General features: G+C 56.4%; 3 protein-coding genes across 8 annotated transcripts; 1 reads left to right on the top strand and 2 right to left on the bottom strand.

Annotated features, from left to right (window-relative positions):
* Positions 1 to 322: 322 nt before the first annotated feature.
* CPTP (ceramide-1-phosphate transfer protein) lies at positions 323 to 4,263 on the bottom strand. Of its 5 annotated transcripts, none has more exons than XM_020873833.2 (3): positions 4,138 to 4,263; positions 2,010 to 2,143; positions 323 to 1,868 (listed from the first exon to the last, which is right to left on the bottom strand). In XM_020873833.2, exons 2-3 carry the CDS (start codon positions 2,129 to 2,131, stop codon positions 1,346 to 1,348), a joined length of 645 nt encoding a protein of 214 aa, XP_020729492.1. In that variant the 5' UTR covers positions 2,132 to 2,143; positions 4,138 to 4,263; the 3' UTR covers positions 323 to 1,345. The 5 variants fall into 5 exon arrangements, with proteins under 5 accessions (XP_020729492.1, XP_020729493.1, XP_070330227.1 ...); XM_020873834.2 differs by having other exon boundaries at positions 4,157 to 4,249; XM_070474126.1 differs by having other exon boundaries at positions 4,176 to 4,197.
* Positions 4,264 to 4,311: 48 nt separating this feature from the next.
* Positions 4,312 to 14,941, top strand: INTS11 (integrator complex subunit 11). Its single transcript, XM_020873763.2, has 17 exons — positions 4,312 to 4,463; positions 5,295 to 5,392; positions 5,804 to 5,877; positions 6,164 to 6,392; positions 11,299 to 11,397; positions 11,482 to 11,516; positions 11,786 to 11,924; positions 12,364 to 12,428; positions 12,589 to 12,778; positions 12,943 to 13,026; positions 13,398 to 13,487; positions 13,593 to 13,755; positions 13,847 to 13,954; positions 14,048 to 14,109; positions 14,179 to 14,321; positions 14,406 to 14,535; positions 14,625 to 14,941. The coding sequence occupies exons 1-17, from the start codon at positions 4,436 to 4,438 to the stop codon at positions 14,685 to 14,687; spliced, it is 1,800 nt and encodes a 599-aa protein (XP_020729422.1). The 5' UTR covers positions 4,312 to 4,435; the 3' UTR covers positions 14,688 to 14,941.
* On the bottom strand, positions 14,848 to 17,766 carry PUSL1 (pseudouridine synthase like 1). Of its 2 annotated transcripts, none has more exons than XM_020873764.2 (8): positions 17,542 to 17,766; positions 17,220 to 17,277; positions 16,957 to 17,144; positions 16,671 to 16,820; positions 16,417 to 16,587; positions 15,744 to 15,798; positions 15,501 to 15,663; positions 14,848 to 15,129 (listed from the first exon to the last, which is right to left on the bottom strand). In XM_020873764.2, exons 1-8 carry the CDS (start codon positions 17,604 to 17,606, stop codon positions 15,104 to 15,106), a joined length of 876 nt encoding a protein of 291 aa, XP_020729423.2. In that variant the 5' UTR covers positions 17,607 to 17,766; the 3' UTR covers positions 14,848 to 15,103. The 2 variants fall into 2 exon arrangements, with proteins under 2 accessions (XP_020729423.2, XP_020729426.2); XM_020873767.2 differs by having other exon boundaries at positions 14,848 to 15,188; positions 17,542 to 17,761.
* Between the last annotated feature and the right edge of the window lie 323 nt (positions 17,767 to 18,089).

Genomic DNA, 18,089 nt, shown 5'->3' with positions numbered 1-18,089 from the left:
TCAGGCAGCATCTGCGAGGACCCTGCATGACACGTGTCCTCTTTCTGTCCAGGCCTGGCTGCAACTTGGCAGATTTTCCTCTCTGTACAGGGTATGTAGCTGACCTCAGATCTGCGCTTCCAACTCAGCCACTCAGGTGATTCTGTGACTTTAGTCTTCTCACCTGTCCAATGAAGATAATTCAGACCTTGGCAGTGGTTGAGGGACCAAGCTTGCACAAAGATGGGAAGGACCCCAACACTGGCCAGGACATGCCTCATGCTCCTGTGGTTGACACTGCCGATGGCCCGGCAGCACCCTTGTCCTGGAGCGCAATACTTCATTTTCTAAGTGCAATTTCTTTATTTTGGAAAAGCCATCACCTGTGTTACAGCGCCTAGGGTCCCTGAAAGCTCACTTACACACATTTGCTCTTGGTGGATACTGTCACCTTGGCACCTGACATTCTGGGCTCACAGAGGATGTGGGGGGGACCAGACCCCCAATCACTGGATGATGGCCAGGCTGGGTGTGGTCACCTGTCAGCCTGTCACTGAGGCGAAGTGGCCCAGGCTCCCTCCCATGTTGTGTCATTCTAGGTCTCCTGAGTACATGGGGACAGAGCAGTATGGGGCCAGGAAGAAGGGACACAGCATCTGGATGTGTAGACACTGAGGAGGGAGAAGCGAGCACTGGGCAGAGGAGTCCTGGGTTCCAGGGATTCTCATCCAGGGTTGTGCTGTGCTGTGCAGACTTGAGGCTGCAGAAGGCTGCTGTGTGCGTGCAGGGCAGTGGAGGCAGAGCAGGCCTTTCTTTGGGGCTTCAGGTCCTGCTGTCACAGCCAAGGACATGTGCGCCCCTAGCTAAGAAGGAGGCCAGGGGCAGGGAGAAATCCCGCAAAGGTGACCCCTGCCCAGGGGTTTTCTCCCTGTCCTGGGGTCAGCTAGCTGGTACAGAAGGCTCAAGGCAGCCCAGGTGGGCAAACACTACATCCCGGGCCCTCTGACTCCCCCAGCCCACAGACTTGACCCCCAAGTAGGGGCAGCTTTTCCATGAACACTGATCCTGCCTGCCCCCGCCTCCAGCACTTCACCCACCCAGGAGAGGCCTAACTACACGGGTGTAACTTGGTAGAGGGTAAAGATGAGATGCCTGGGCAAGGGAGAGGCCGGGCGCAGAGCAGATGGCCAACGTCTGCCTCCTCTGTTGAAGCCCGTCTGTGGCCCGTGCGCACAATCTGAGTGGCTCCTGACAAGCTCAGCTCACAGGGGAGCCCGGAAAGTTCCATAGTGGGACTGATGTGTCCTGGCTGCCCTGCCCACCTCTGGATCAGGGGAAGCCCACCCAACCTGGGTCCCACCAGCCCCTATGGCAGGTCCAGTAGGGCGTGCTCGGCATAGAGCTTCTGTGAGATGTTGTAGACACGCTCAATAAAGGGCAGGGCCTCGTCTAGCATCTCCACAGCCTGTTGGGAGGACCCAACGTTCATGGACTCCAGGAAGACCTTGCGTGTGGGCAGCGCACAGAAGGCCACGGTGACAGCCCGGCGGATGATCCAGGGGTGGTAGGTGGCCAGCGAGGCATTGTAGGAGTCGGTGCAGAGTGCGGAAGTGCGCGCGTCCTCAGGGCTTGTGCGGACGCCCTCCAGGAAGAGCTGCAGCCAATGAAGCGCGCGGTGTAGCCGTAGCACCGTCCGGCAGCCTGAGTCGGGGTGGCGTGAGCGCCGCTCCAGGTCCACCAGTTGGTTGCCCACTTCGTAGGCAACCATGGCCTGCAGGCTGCTGTAGTGCTCCTGTTGGGGGCCGCTTCGCAGCTGGTCCATAATCTGCAGCTTTGTCACCACGTCTTTGGAGATGAATGAGAAGATGGTGCCCAGACTATTCAGGAACCTGCATGAAGAGAGCAGGCACTCTCAGCATGGGTGTGGGCAAGACCACTCCCACCTCCTGGGCCGCAAGTGAGGATGGCCGATCTGCACTGGACCGACGGGATACAGGTGGGACATGTGGCTGGGGAAGCCCCTCGCGCACCTGACCAGCCCCCTCCAGCCATCGAGGTAGTATTCCAGCAGCACCTCCTCCTTTTCATTGAGACACTGCTTGAAACAGACCAGGACGACTTTCAGATTGAACTCTGACTCCAAGTCATCCATTTTCAACAGGAGCTGGAACACACAGAGGGTTGGGCTGTGGGTTGTCTCCTGGTGAGAAGGCTCCTCTTTGGGTCATTATTTTGGGGAGGGGGAGTGGAGGCAGTTGGAAAGAAACAGCTGGGATCCCATGGCTCTCCAGTGAAAACCCATGAGGACTTCCACCCCCAGGTCAGCCCCTCCTCCCCAGAAGCAACCTTGCTCTGCTTGGGCTACAGCAGGGCCCTTTGCTTTTAGCATGGCCCCCCATAACTCAGGCTTGTCAAACCTGATATATCTCACTTGTGGAGAGCATCTCTGCTTGGGTTTTCTTGCTTGTTTATAGCCTGTGTCTCTCCAGGGTGTGTCTGTTCCTACTAACTGGAGAAGTATTTGCTGAGTTCCCACGCAGAGCCAGGCAGCCACCTGGGTGCACTGTGAGTGCAACCAACAGCCCAGCCCACTGGGGTGACAGCCTAGTGGTGGGTGTGTGTGTGTGTGTTTTTTAACAAAGACAGGAAGTCCAACACAGCAAGTAAAAGGATGACAACCACGGAGACACAGACTGGGCTGAAATGGGGTGGGGGGGGGCGTCATGCCCTTCCATGCTTGAAGCTATATCCCCAAACCCAGAACAGAGGCTGTGGGGGGTGAGTGTTTGCCAGAGGACAGACACCAGATGTTCTACCCCTACAGAAACTGGAGCCTGGTGAGAATGTAGGAAGAGGGCAAGGAGATGTCATGTCCCACACAGAAGGAAGGCTGGACACAGGCCCTCCCCCGGCCCCAGGGACTCCAGAAGTGCCCCAGGCCACAGAACTCCTCTAGATTCTGCCGGCATTCCCACAGTCACACCACAAACACCCAAGTGCCCGAGGTTAGCAGGTGCCCCTGGACACCCCAGCCCCTGTCTCCCTGGGTGCCCAGGGTGGCACTGTGGTGTGGCTCTGATGGGCCCTGGGGACTAGGCTGTGTCTCATTTCATTGTCCAGGGCAAGCTCTCACCCCTTTGGGCACAGGGGTTCCTCGGCCCTCAGTGCTGGAAGTCTTGTGAGAGCCCGCATGGGAGGAGGCCATTCGAGCTGTGGTGAGAGCCCAGCCAAGAGAACACATGTGGGTGCCTTCCATACCATGGGCAAGTCATGCACTGACCTAAGATCCTGTCCCACAGCTTTAGGGAAAATGGGCCAGCACACTTTGCCCTACCCACCACCCAGGTTGCTGGGAGCATCTGATGGGGCCCAGTGGGTGCTGAGGCCCTGCAGGCCCTACGCCTGTGTCACGTGCCTGGCACTAGGTGGGGAGCTCACCCCGTCTTCAGGTGTGTGGGACAGCCGTGCCTGGCCTCAGGAAGAAGACATTGGGAGGCTTCCAGAATACTCTTCCCCTCTCTCAGGGCCTCAGTGTTCTGTCCACCAAGCAGATGGCCTCTGAGGCCCTCAGGGCTACCTTCCTGGTCACCAGCCATCCTGTGGGCCTGGCTTTCCTGCCCGGAACCTGAGCCAGCAGCCAACGGGAAGTGCCAGCAGCCTTTCAGAGCTTGGAAACAACAGGAAGGGCAGTGGCGGTGCAGCGGGGTCGGGCAGGCTGCCAGCTCTGGGGGAGTGATGCAGGGAATCGCCAAGGCTCCCCCTGGGGCAGTCCATGGCCCCAAGGTCAGGGCTCGTCCTGAGGCTGACGGCAAGCTGAAGGTCCCCAGGAAAAGAGGGCGGCCCTCCGGCACCCCAGGCCCAGCGGGTGGGAGCGGGGAAGTCCTGGAAATCTCGCCTGAGAAGGGGGCTCCAGGTGGCGCCACGCTGGGACCCGGGATTCGGGTAGGGTATGGCCCCTGTCCTGCGCGGGTCCTGCTCCAGCTGAGTCCCTAGGGAGGGGACAGGGGCTCGGGGTCCGAGCCAGCGTTGGAGCCGGGTCCTCGGCCGCCTCCTCCCACATCTGGGGGGTCCCGCTCCGACCCCTCGGCAAGGCCCAGGCCCAGCTCGGTTGGGCTGGGTTTCCCTGGCGCCGCCTTGAGCCCGTCGCGCTCCACTCACCTGCGCCGCCGCTGCTCACCTGTGCCGCCGCTGCTCACCTGTGCCGCCGCAGCAGCCGCGGGGCCGGCAGCCCGGCCCTCGGCCACAGTCCCACCGCCTCGCCGCCGGCCGCCCAATCAGAAAGCCCGTTGCGCGGGCCAGCGTTTCCGTCCGGCGCGCCGGAAGCTGGCGCCGTTGGGATTGCACCTGCGCAGTGCGTAGCCGCGAATCAGGCGCGCGTGGCCGGGACCGGGTCTCGGGCACCGGGGTCTCCTGGGACCGCGGGGGTCCCGCCCGCTGGCTTGGCTTGCCCGACAGGATGCCCGAGATCAGGGTCACGCCCCTGGGTGAGTGCTGGGCGGCGCGAGCAGCGGCCGAGAAAGGCTGGTGGGGGGCTCGAAGGTCCGGGGACCCCTGAACGTGTCTTCCTCGCCGCGCGGCCCCCCGCCCGGCGCCACTGTTTAGTGCACCTTCCTCCTGCCTCTGCGTTCGCGCACTCGCTGCCTTCCACCTGTTCCATATGTCTCGATCCGTTTACCCGTGGACCGTTCCCCCCACGTCAGTCAGCCCTTGTTTTGCTTGACCCGCGCAGCGTTAAAAACAAAAACCAACGTCGTCCCCCGCCCCCCAGCTTGCCTTTTGCGAAAGATACAAGTGCATAGTTTAAAGGCCCAAACGGTACAGCAGTGCGAAGGAGCTACAGCAGGTCACTCAGAATCGGAACAGCCAGGGTCTCTGCACAGGTGCCGGGGGCTTTTCGGGAACCTGCCACGGTCATGTATCCGCAGCATCTTCTAGCAGGGTTGCCCCCACAGCTTCACATGCTCTTTTCCGTGGTGCACTCTCAGAATAGCCCACCCAGCCTCCCGCTGCAGTGGCCTGCCCTTGGCCGACCGGGGCACAGCACGCATCCCGCCCCGCCATAGATGTCCTCACGCCTCTCATACCTGTTGGCTCCGGTTCCCCTCTGGCCGCTTCAGCCCCAGGCTCTCCTCGCACCTGGTTCCTCCCCAGGGGCCTCTGCAGGGTCCTCCTTCCAGCCTCTTTTCCCCTATGGCACCTTTCTCACCACTCACTCTTGAACAGTCCTGTCTTTTTACTGCTTTTACCCCAAATCCTCGCTGGGCAGTGGGGGAGAGGGGGGCATGCCCGTGCCTCTGACTGGTCCTCCCATGCAGGGGCTGGCCAGGATGTGGGCCGAAGCTGCATTTTGGTGTCCATTGCGGGCAAGAACGTCATGCTGGACTGTGGGATGCACATGGGCTTCAGCGACGACGTGAGTCTCAAGGGTGGGCAGCCTCGCATCCAGCCTGCTTCTTGGCGTCATCACCGAGGGACCTGGGCCTCGGAGTCTCAGGCTCTGACTACAGATGGGGAATAGGGGAGCAAGTGGGCACTGGTAGGAGGGCAGCCCCCACCGTCACCCGACAGGTGGAGCACCTGCATGGGCCAGACTGTACTGGAGCCAGGGCACGGTTGTGGGGTCTCAGCTCTCAGGTACTAGCTCAGCAGCCTGACCCCTGTCCTACATGCTCAGGGGTTCTGAGCAGTTGGTGGCCTGCGTGGGTGTGGCTATCAGACTCAAATGCACCCAGACCCAGGGACCATCCCCATAGCCCCGGCTGCCCCACAGTCACCTGAGCCCTGGGCAGGCGGCATCCTGACACTTCCACTTCTCCCTCCACAGAGGCGCTTCCCCGACTTTTCCTACATCACCCGCAGTGGCCGACTGACTGACTTTCTGGACTGCGTGATCATCAGGTGAGTGCCCTCCCCACCCCCGGACCGACCACCCATCCAAGTGGCATCCTGATTCATGTTGCCCTGAGCCCCTTCTTGTTCCTTTCTGAAATGTGAAGCTGATCCCACAGTAACTGCCTGCTGGTGGTGTCGCTAGATACTTGGGCCTGAGTCCCTTTTGCCCTCTCCCTCTCCCGTGTTCAGGGCCATGTCTGACACAGTGGACCCTCAGTGAGCAGAGGAATGGGGGTAGGGTTGCTGGGTGGGAGGTTGGGGGGCATCCAGCTGACTGGTGCTGCGCCTGCAGCCACTTCCACCTGGACCACTGCGGGGCACTCCCCTACTTCAGTGAGATGGTGGGCTACGATGGGCCCATCTACATGACCCAGCCCACCCAGGCCATCTGCCCCATCCTGCTGGAAGACTACCGCAAGATCGCTGTGGATAAGAAGGGCGAGGCCAACTTCTTCACGTCCCAGATGATCAAGGACTGCATGAAGAAAGTGGTGGCCGTCCACCTCCACCAGACGGTGCAGGTCAGCCCCCCCACCCCCAACTCACTCTGCTGCCATCCCAGGGACCCTTGGAGGCAGAAGGTGAGCGTGGGGCCCAGCTCAGATCCAGCACTGTGAAGGGCCCCTGCCACTTCCTGGCTCTGCCTGAGAGCATGGAAGAGGCCAAAGAGGGCCACTGTGCCATCTGAGCACATAGGGGCAGGCCGGGCTGGTCGGAGACCAGAGTGTGGGCTCGTTGCAGTGGACTGACTCAGGCTGGAGGGGTAAGACTTGAGGCAGGCGAGTGACATCAAATGTAAAATTTATCACAAGGATCATGGATTTGTCTGTTTCTTTTAAGGAGTCTAGGTTTTGCTTGTTATCATGAGTCTGACATTTGGGGTCATCTTATCTTTCAGGTTGAACCCTTTGTTGAGTTGAATCATTCTGTGTATCCTCAATAATGCTTTAATCTTCGAGTTTGCCTTTCTGGTGAAAGCTCACCCCTCCCACACCTTGAATCCTTGCTCTTTTTAGTACTTTTACCCTTTCTGCAGCATATTTTTTTTTTTTTTTTTGGCTGCACTGTGTAGCATGTGGGATCTTAGTTTCTTGACCAAGGATCAAACCCACTCCCCTTGCAGTGGAAGTGCAGAGTCTTAACCACTGGACCACTAGGGAAGTCCCTCTGCATCATATTTTAAATGTGACTCTTTTCCACTGCTTGGGTTTAATGCAACCTGATGGTCTGTCCTGTAGGAGAGGTGTGTACTCCACGTGTAATAATTTGGGATTTAGGTGTATCTTTTTCCATTTACTTTCAGTTTGTCCATCCTGTTCTATGTTTTATTTCCTTTATTGTCTTTTTCCGGACTGAGTTTTTAAAACTCCACTTATCCTCTTATTTTGTTAGTAATTATATGTTCTTTTGTAATTCTTTTTGTGGCAGAGATTACAAAACACATCCATGACAACTCAGCTCTAAGGTACTTGGAACTTTTGCCTCTTTCCTAGACAATGAAAGCGTCTCAGAGCATCTTAAATTCACTTACCCCCATCTACTCACCAGCTCTTATTTCCACCTAGCAGGATTTTAATTTTGTCAGCCTATGAGGCCCCAAGGCCCTCACCATTTGCCAGGTACCATCTCCATTATCCTAGCTGTGTCCCTGCTCCTTCCCGTGTTCTTCACTTTGTATTTGCAATGAAGAACATCAGTATGGATCTGCTGGTGACGAATGCTCTCAACTCTATTTGTCTGCAGATGGGTTTATTTCACCTTTATTGTCAAAAGACTTTCTCCCTTAGGTTCAGAATTCTAGGGCAGCAGGTCCTACCAGGATTCATATCTTCCGCAGGTCCTACCAGGATTCATATCTTCCATCTGCTGTTTGTAGGAGAATCCTCTCAGGTGGCTTGTGGGATTCTGTCCTTTACTGCAGACTCTGGCAGGTGGCCATGCTGGCTCTACCTGTTACCTTCCTGCTCAGGTGTGAGGCCCTGGAGCTGCCCCCAGCTCCCTCCAGGCTGAATAGAGATCTTTCTCCTCCAGACCCTCCATTGTCCTCATGTCTATATTTCATGCTGGATAGCCTTTTCTATTTATTTTAGTTCATTAATTATCTTCTTGGTTGTATATAATGTGCTGTTAAATTCATTTGTTGAATTTTGTTTTTAAAGTTGAAATGTACTTGACTTACAATATTATATGTTGCAGATATGCAGTATAGTGACTCACAGTTTGTAAAGGCTATACTTCATGTATCAGTCAGTTCAGTTCAGTCGCTCAGTCATGTCCAACTCTTTGCGACCCCATAGACTGCAGCATGCCAGGCTTCCCTGTCCATCACCAACTCCCAGAGCTTGCTCAGAGTCATGTCCATTGAGTCGGTGATGCCATCCAACCATCTCATCCTCTGTCATCCCCTTCTCCTGCTGCCTTCAATCTTTCCCAGCATCAGGGTCTTTTCCAATGAGGCAGTTCTTCCCATCAGTTGGCCAAAGTATTGGAGTTTCAGCTTCAGCATCAGTCCTTCCAATGAATATTCAGGACGGAAATCAGTAAAGGCTATACTTCATGTATCAGTTCAGTTCAGTTCAGTTGCTCAGTCGTGTCTGACTCTTTGCGACCCCATGAATCGCAGCACGCCAGGCCTCCCTGTCCATCACCAGCTCCCGGAGTTTACTTAGATTCACATCCATCGAGTCGGTGATGCCATCCAGCCATCTCATCCTCTGTTGTTCCCTTCTCCTCCTGCCCCCAATCCCTCCCAGCATCAGTGTCTTTTCCAGTGAGTCATCTCTTCTCATGAGGTGTATATGTATGTGTGTATATATATGTATATATATATATACACTTCATGTATGGTTATTGTAAAATATTGGCGCTCTTCTGTGTGCTGTACAACATATCCTTGTAGCTTATTTTATGCATAAGAGCCTGTACCTCTTAATCCCCCGTGCTTCTCACCTTTTCTCTCTTCCCTCTCCCTGCTAGTAGTTTGTTCTCTATGTCTGTGAATCTGTTTCATTTTTGTTACATTCACTAGTTGTATTTTTTATTTTTCACATATTAAGTGATATAATACAGTATTTGTCTATCTGACTTATCTCACTTAGCATAATGCCTTCCAAGTCCATCCACGTTGCTATAAATGGCAAAATTTCATTTTTTAAATGAGTAGTAGTCCTGTGTGTCTGTGTATACCACATCTTTATCCATTCATCTGTCGAGGGGCATTTAGGTTGATTCCATATCCTGGCTATTGTAAATAGTAAACAGTAAACATTTGGGTGCATGTTATCTTTTCGAATTATTGTTTTCTCTGTATGTATGCCCAGGAGTAGGACTGCTGGATCATATGGCAACTCTTATTTTTGGCTTTTTGAAGGAACCTCCATACCATTCTCTATAGTGGCTGCAACAATTTACATTTCCACCAACAGTGTAGGAGGGTTCACTTTTCTCCACACCCTCTGTAGCATTTATTATTTGTAGACTTTTTTATAAAGTGGTACGTTATTATACTCTTGATTTGCAATTCTGTATTAATTAGCAGTGATAAGTATCTTTTTATGAGCATGTTGGCCAGCTGTATGTCTTCTTTGGAGAAATGTCTGTTTAGATCTTCTGCCCATTTTTGGATTTTGGAAGGTTTTTTTTTTAATTTTTTAAAATAATTTTTGTTTTTGGCTGCACTGGTCTTTGTTGCTGTGCATAGACTTTTCGCTAGTTGTGGTGAGCAGGGACTGCTTTCTGGTTGCAGTGTGTTGGCTTCTCATTGCAGTGGCTTCTCATTGCAAAGCACGGGCTCTCGGGCACAAGAGCTTCAGTAGTTGTGGCACACGGGCTCAGGAGTTGTAGTGCATGGGCTTAGTTGCCCTGTAGTGGATGGAATCTTCTTGGATCAGGGATTGAACTCATGTCCCCTGCAATGGCAGGCAGATTCTTAACCACTGGCTAACCAGAGAAGTCCGAGTTGTTTTTCTGATAATTGACCTGTGTGAGCTGTTTGTGTATTTTGGAGATTAATACCTTGTCAGTTTCATCATAAGCAAATATTTTCTCCCATGCTGTAGGTTGTCTTTTTGTTTTGTTTATGGTTTCCTTTGCTATGCAAAAGCTTCTGAGTTTAATTTAGGTCCCATTTGTTTACTTTTGTTATTTCCATTACTCTAGGAGATGGACCCAAAAAGATACTGCTGCTATTTATGCTGGAGAGTATCCTGTCCATGTTTTCTTCTAAGGGTTTATGGTGTCTGCTCTTTAACATTTAGGCCTTTAATCTGTTTTGAGTTTATTTTTGTATGTGGTGTTAATGTTTTAATGTCGTTCTTTTACATGTATCTGTCCAGTGTTTATAGCACCATTTATTGAAGAGACTCTCTCTTCTCCATTGTATGGTCTTGCCTCCTTTGTCATAGATTAATTGACCATAAGTGTGTGGGTTTATTTTTGGACTTTCTGTCCTGCTCCATTGATCTGTATTTCTGTTTTTGTGCCAGTACCAGATTGCTTTGATTACTGTAGCTTTGTAGTAGTCTGAATTCAGGGAGCCTGATAACTCCAGCTCTGTTTTTCTCCATTTTTCTCTCCATTTACCACGTAGTTTTGATGACTGTAGCTTTTCAGTATAGTCTAAAATTGGGGAGTGTTTCCTTTAGCTATGTTCTTTGTCAAGATTGTTTTGGCTTTTTAGGGTCTTTTGTGTTTCCACACAAATTTTAAAATTATTTGTTCTTGTTCTGTGAAAAATTTGTTCTTGTTCTGTGAAAAATGGTTATGTTGATGTGCTGTGTGCTCAGCTGCTCAGTCATATCTGACTCTGTGTGATCCTATGGACTGCAGCCCACCAGGCTTCTGTGTCCATGGGATTCTCCAGGCAAGAATACTGGAATGAGTTGCCATTTCCTCCTCCCAGGGATCTTCCCAACCCAGGGATCAAACCTCCATCTCTTGCATCTCCTGCATTGGCAGGCAGATTTTTTACTACTGAGCCACCTGGAAGGCCCCAGTATTTTGATAGGGATTGCACTGACTATGTAGATTACCTTGTAGTATGGCTCTATTGAATTCTTAATTTGGATTATAGTTTCTGGTTTTAAGATTTCCCTTGTATTTAATAGTTTCTAGTTTTTTTGCTAATATTCTTAATTCTCTCTTTCTCTGAATGTTAAAAACAATTCTTTTAAAGTCTGTGCTTGAAAACCCCAGGTGCCCTGAGTCTGCTTCTGTAGACTGTTGTTTCTCCTATTTCCGTCCCTATTGTCCCATTTCCAGTGTCCGGTTGCTTCTGACCAGAATTGGATGTTGCATATGGAAAAAAACAGGCATAGTGAAAGGCTCGAATGATGTCATCGACTCATGCCCACTGCTGCCCTAGACTCCACCTCCCTGCCCTCTGACCAGTGCAGCCCACAGACCTGAGGTCAGCCCTCTTCTCTGCAGGTGGACGATGAGCTGGAAATCAAGGCTTACTATGCGGGCCATGTGCTGGGGGCGGCCATGTTCCAGATTAAAGTGGGCTCAGAGTCTGTGGTGTACACGGTCAGTGGAAACTCAGGACACAGGGAGGGCTGCCTGGTTGAGGAGTGGTAGTAGGCCCCTCCTCATCACCACATTCTTTGCCAGGGGGACTACAACATGACCCCAGACCGGCATTTGGGGTAAGTAGGCCTGTGCATTTGTTTCATTCATGGAAGTCCCTGCAAGGGTATAGTGACCCTCGGGGGGTGTGTCGGGTACCTGAGTGGTCTGTATCACTGTCCCCTGGGTGTCCTCCTATCTCCCTTCAAGCGTTGCCGTGACAGTTGATGGCCTGGGCCTGTGCAGAGAAGGCAGGCTTCCCACCAGAGGGTCTAGGAGGGCCGTGGCCATGTATAGCCTAGCTACCGTGTGGACTGTCTCCCTCTGGCCATGCCCACCTGTGTTCTAGAGCCGCCTGGATTGATAAGTGCCGCCCCAACCTACTCATCACAGAGTCCACCTACGCCACCACCATCCGTGACTCCAAGCGCTGTCGGGAGCGAGACTTCCTGAAGAAGGTCCATGAGACTGTGGAGCGTGGTGGGAAGGTAGCTGGCGAGGGTACAAGAGCCCCAGTGGGACTTGCCACATGTCCCCCGGCCATGCTGCACAGGTCTTTTGGCTTTCTGGCATGTGATCAGGGCAGGGATGTTGTGTGTTCTGGGCACAGAGGGAGGAAGGTTTGCTCAGTGCTGGGAAGACCCTTCAGCCAGGGCTTATTCACCCCTCATACCTCAGATCCCAATGAAGGGGTGGTCAGAGTGTCCACTGACCACTGGTCAGTTTTTCTGGGACAGAACAGGAGCTATACACAGTTGTCACAGGGCCTCCAGTCCCCAGAGCTGCCAGCAGGGCTGGTCTTCTGAGAAGGTGGCCACAGGGAGTAACTGCCTGCACCTGTATGCAGGTTTGGGCCTGACACAGTTGGAGGGGGACAGCATGGCCAGGGGTTCCTGCCTGAGCTGGCCTCACAGCCCCACCCCACAGGTGCTGATCCCCGTGTTTGCGCTGGGTCGTGCTCAGGAGCTCTGCATCCTGCTCGAGACCTTCTGGTAGGTGCAGCCCAGGATGGTTGCTTTAAGCCCTGTGTTGCTAGCTGTGGGTGGGGGAACACCTTTCCTGGCACTGGACTTGACCCAGACTGAGGGCACATGGGGGCCGCTGGCCGGCCCTGCCCCACAGTCTCCCCACCATGCCCTGTCCTGGCTACAGGGAGCGCATGGACCTGAAAGCCCCCATCTACTTCTCCACGGGCCTGACAGAGAAGGCCAATCACTACTACAAGCTCTTCATCCCCTGGACCAACCAGAAGATACGGAAGACCTTCGTGCAGAGGAACATGTTTGAGTTCAAGCACATCAAGGCCTTTGACCGGGCATTTGCCGACAGCCCAGGACCCATGGTGTGCCCCAGTGCAGCTGGTGGGGGGGCAGGCAGGGAGTTCCACCAGGCTCGGGCTCGCTTGCAGGGTGCGGTGTGCCTCTGTGCTAGGAAGATGGGAGGGCAGAAGGCTCTGAGGGTAGGGGGGCATTTGCTGCCCTGACTGTCCCCACATTTGCCCCGAAGGTCGTGTTTGCCACCCCGGGGATGCTGCATGCTGGCCAGTCACTACAGATCTTCCGGAAGTGGGCAGGGAATGAGAAGAACATGGTAAGGGGTCTGGGCCCCAGGGCTGGCTCCTTGGGTGCAGGGGCTGCCCTGGCTGGGGGCTTGCTGCCATTAGGGACAGGCTTGGCATCCTGGTGCCTGAGGTCTGACCCAGGCTGACTCTAACTGTGTCTTGGATCATCTGCACCAGGCAGGAAGGCCCCTGGTTTCCTGAGTGCTGTCATGGGGGTCAGGCCTGGGTGGGCTTGTGCTGAGACCACTGAGCCTGCTTCTTCAGGGTCTGCAGTGCGCCTGGAAGGGGAGGGCCCTTCTTCAAGGGTTCAGGTGGGCAGAAGGGTGGGTGGGGGGAATATCCCAGGAGGAAGCCCCGAGGCAGGAGGTGCAGGGGAGCCACTCATCTATCCCTCCCACAGGTCATCATGCCTGGCTACTGCGTCCAGGGCACCGTGGGTCACAAGATCCTCAGTGGGCAGCGCAAGCTGGAGATGGAGGGGCGGCAGGTGGTGAGTCCTCACCTCTCTCCACCAGCCCTGTGGATCCCACTTGGGTGGGTGGAGGCCCTCGGAACCACCACCTGTGCTGATGGCCCACATGCTGTGACGTTGCAGCTGGAGGTCAAGATGCAGGTGGAGTACATGTCCTTCAGCGCCCACGCGGATGCCAAGGGCATCATGCAGCTGGTGGGCCAGGCGGAGCCAGAGAATGTGCTGCTGGTGCACGGCGAGGCCAAGAAGATGGAGTTTCTGAAGCAGAAGATTGAGCAGGAATTCCGTAGGCAGTCCAGGCAAGGGTAGGGGCGTGGGGGTCTAGTGCAGGCGGGGCCCTCCAGCCTGGACTGAGGTTCTCTCCATCTCCCGGCCAGGGGTCAACTGCTACATGCCGGCCAATGGTGAGACGGTGACACTGCCCACGAGCCCCAGCATCCCTGTGGGCATCTCACTGGGGCTGCTGAAGCGGGAGATGGCACAGGGTGAGCGGCAAGGCCAGCTGGGGTAGGGGTAGGGGGGCGGCTGCTGGGCAGGTGGCCCCATTCACAGTACTGACCAGTGCCCCGTCCCCACAGGGCTGCTCCCTGATGCCAAGAAGCCTCGGCTCTTGCACGGCACCCTGATCATGAAGGATAGCGTGAGTGCTGCAGTCACCGTGGGGCTGGGGGGCTGTCCCTGCCAGCTCTGACCCACTCTTGCCCCACAGAACTTCCGGCTCGTGTCCTCAGAGCAGGCCCTTAAGGAGTTGGGCCTGGCCGAGCACCAGCTGCGCTTCACCTGCCGTGTGCACCTGCACGACACGCGCAAGGAGCAGGAGATGGCCATGCGCGTGTACAGCCACCTGAAGAGGTAGATGCCATGGCTGCCCTTCCAGACATGGGTGCAGGGCACATGTGGGGGTGCGAGGCCGGGTCTCACTGGGACTCCTTGCAGTGTCCTCAAGGACCACTGCGTGCAGCACCTTCCTGACGGCTCTGTGACCGTGGAGTCCATCTTAGTCCAGGCTGCTGCCCACTCTGAGGACCCAGGCACCAAGGTGCTACTGGTCTCCTGGACCTACCAGGTGAGGGCAGGACTCATTGGGTCTTCTTATCACCCTGGGCGGGCGGGTCAGGGGGACAGACCAACAGCCGTTCTTGCCTGTGGCTGCAGGACGAGGAGCTGGGAAGCTACCTCACATCTCTGCTCAAGAAGGGCCTGCCCCAGGCCAGCTGAAGCCCCGTGGACAGTAGAGGGACCTGGTTTCCACTCCAGGACCGTCTATGCCCCTGTCTTCCCCGTGTCCTTGGGTGTAGATCTCACCACTCATCTGTGTAGAGAACACAGGGCCACGTACCTGCTCAAGTTGCTTTTGGCCAAAGAAACGGATCTGAGAGGCTTTTCATCTTTTATTTCTCCTCCTGGCCTCCCAGGAGATGGGTGGGGGCTCCTGGGGTGTTGATCTCCAATAAAAACCACCACAGGCTGTCTGGGTGTCTCCCTTTCTGATTCTTCCGCCTGTCTCCTGCACCACTCCTCTGTGGCAACCCAGCTGGGCAGGCACCCAGGGAGGTGGGGACTTGTGGCAGGTACAGGCTTGCTGTAGTCGCTGCATGGTGCAGGGCAGGGTCAAGCAGCGGAGCAGCAGAGGGTCACCTGTGACTTCTGTACTGGGTCTCTGAGGGCATGCAAGGAGGCTGCATCGAAGTGGGACCTATGGGCAGACCCCAGGTCCTCCTGGGGGCAAGAAGGTCTCTGCAGGGGCTGGGCAAGAGCATTCCATGGAACTGCCAAGCCCCTGCCTTTGCCCCAGAGTTCATGTCCCTCCACCCAGTGCTGCCGTCTGCATCCTCTCGGTGTCTCTCCCCACAGGGCCAGGTCAGGACGGGGCTTGGCTGAAGGGCTGTGGCACCCACTCCAGGCTGCCTTTGGGCTTTCCTGGGGTATGGCACTGCCACCAAGCACCCTTCTCCTGGTGAAGGCTTAGCCTTGGGCAGGGTCAGCCGCTCAGGGTACAAGCAGGGACCTCCTCAGGCCACTTCCTCTTACCAAGGCCTTCGTAGAGCACTGACTTCAGGAACAAGCCGTGGGCAGGGGCCACACGGCTCTGGTGTTTCCCCAGGGGGTCCCGGCTGTCCAGAATGGCTTTCACCTGAGCAGGCATCAAAGCCCCCAGCCCCACGGCTACAAGTACAGCAGTCATCCTCCGCACCTGTGACCCAAAGCAAAGACTGCTGCAACTGCTCGAGACCCAGGCCCCACCCCCAGGGAAGACCCCAGGACGGAGCCCACCTGTTTGTACAGGAAGGACTGGCTCTCAAACTCCAGGCTCCAGAACTGCAACCGCCTGGGGACACGGACGCCTCACAGTGGGACCTATGGCTTTCCACCCTGGGGTCCAAACGCCCCCCACCCCACCCTGCTTTACTGTAATTGAGCCCAGTGAAAGGGAGGCTAAAGCCAGATGACTGGTGCTTGTGAGGTGACTGTAGAGCTGTCGGGGCCGAGGTCCTGGTGCAGGGGCAACTGGAAGGCAGCCCTGGGCTCGTAAGCAGGAGCTGGAGGCTGGGCCTAACTGGGAGGGCTTTGGAATCCAGTAGCTGCTGGATGGCTGGAAGCCCTGGGACAGTGGGGGGGTTGGGGTTGGGGGACAGTAGAAACAACCCTTGTCAGCCTAGACCAGAACCACCGGCTTGGTGTTTCTCCCCCAGGGGAACCTTGTCCTTGACCAGCAGGATTCGTCCACGAGTTGGTGAGCTCTGGGCAGGGCAGGCAATGTGTTCTGCCTTCTGGACTGAGGCTCATGGGTCCAGAGGGCCCACACCATGGCTGACAGGCACCCTCTTCTCCCCAGAAGCTGGATGGGTGGGTACCCAGGGAGCACCAAGTGCAGCACTAGGGAAGGTGCTGGAGCTAAATCCAGCCTTTGCAGCCTCCAGACCAGAGTGCGGGCTGCTCTTCTCACCTGCTTTCCTCGGGGAGGATAAAGGGGCTGGTGGGGTCGGGGGACACAGAGGCCTGGCGCACGGTGCGCACTGGGCTGGCGGCTGGGCTGCCGGCTGACTGGAAGGCACTGAAGTCATGTGTCCCCAGGAAGTGCTGGGCGGCTTCCTGCATGGCAGCCACATCCAAGCAGCTGCAGGGAGCCAAATGAGTGGTCAGGAGCAAATGGCTGGCCAGGCAAGCCTGCCAAGCCCCCTGCTCACTCAAACCACTCACTCTGCCTGAAGTGCCCAGCACCGGTTTCGTTCAAATACAGGCAGCCTGTCAGGCCTGGGGCAGCCAGTAGCTAGGCGGTACAGGTAGGTCCTGGATATGGCTGCATGGCGGGCATGGAAGTGGCTGGGTACACGGAAGGCCTGTAGTACCCTGTGGGAGCGAGACCAGAAATGACCCCCTGCCGCTGTCATGTGACACCTTGGCATCTCCCCCATCAACCCCAAGGAGTTCTGTCCTCACCTCCCACCTCTCCCATAGTGTACGATCCCAGGAGAGCGGTGCTCACCTGATCGCAGGGTGCTTCAGGTGGGTGTTGAGGGCTTCCGTCAGGACCTCAGGGGAGAAGGGTGGCCGGTCTGAGCGGCGCTGGATGTCCAGGTGCGCCGCGTTGCTTAAAGCGTGGACCCCAGCATCCGTGCGGCTGGAAATGGTGAACTTTACCGGTACCACCGAGTTCAGCCGCTCTGCGGCCTCCTAGGGTTGTGTAAGATACAGATGGGTCGGGCTCCCATCCCTCCTCCCTCCCGGGCACGGGCCTGCGGAGCTCACCTCCAGGTAGTTCTGGACTCCGACAGCGCGCTGGACGCCCCTGACGGCCGCGACCCCGCTGTAGGTAGGGAAGGTGGAAGTTAGAGAGCGGAGGCTGCTTCGCCCCGGGGCCCCGCCCGCCCCGCCCTCTGTGGTCAAAGGCGGCTGTTCCAGCCCTGGGCGACCGGGGCCCGAGGCCGGAGGTGAGGACCCTAAACTCAGCCTCCGCCATCCCCTCGGGCGCCAGTCCACGGCCGCTTTCCGGCTCGAGCTTGGGTGTTCCCCGCGGCGCCGGTATCCACGAGGGGGTCGCGGGCACGGGTAGGAGGCCCAGAGGACGTACTTAAAGTCCGTTCCCAAGTACTGGAAGTACACGAGGTAGCGCGCCCGCACGGAGCCCGGGCCCATAGCCAGACTGGATGCTGTGGAGCCTCAGTAACCGAATGGGAGAGGCGGAGAGCCAGGTGGATTGGGACCGCACGTGGGGCTACGCTCCCGCGAACCCCGTCTGTCTACGCCCCCTGGCCGCTCAGGCGCTTGCGCTTGCGCTCTCGCCCCGCCCAGGCAGCCTAGCAAGGCTGCCCAGGGCGGGGGAGCCGAGGCGGGGCTAGATTTAGGGAGCGGATGCAAAGTGCCCACCCAGGGAAAACGCAGCCGCAGCTGCACTCAGACCCGCAAGCTCCCGCGCCCACCCCACTAGCAGCCCCCCAATCCTCCCGCCGCGCTCCGGATGAGCTCATATTGCCAATCCCCCAGGTTGCCTAAGGCCGAACCGCTGGAGCGCGCGCGGCCCGGCGGCTCCCGAGACTGCTGTTGGGCCCATCCACTCTTCCGACCCGCTGCCGGGACTAAGGGGGCGGGACGTCGGAGCGTTTGGCGACGCTCCCCGGC

Source organism: Odocoileus virginianus, chromosome 11, assembly GCF_023699985.2.
Source record: "Odocoileus virginianus isolate 20LAN1187 ecotype Illinois chromosome 11, Ovbor_1.2, whole genome shotgun sequence".
Classification (NCBI taxonomy): domain Eukaryota; kingdom Metazoa; phylum Chordata; class Mammalia; order Artiodactyla; family Cervidae; genus Odocoileus; species Odocoileus virginianus.
This window is presented reverse-complemented; position numbering and strand designations above follow the sequence as displayed.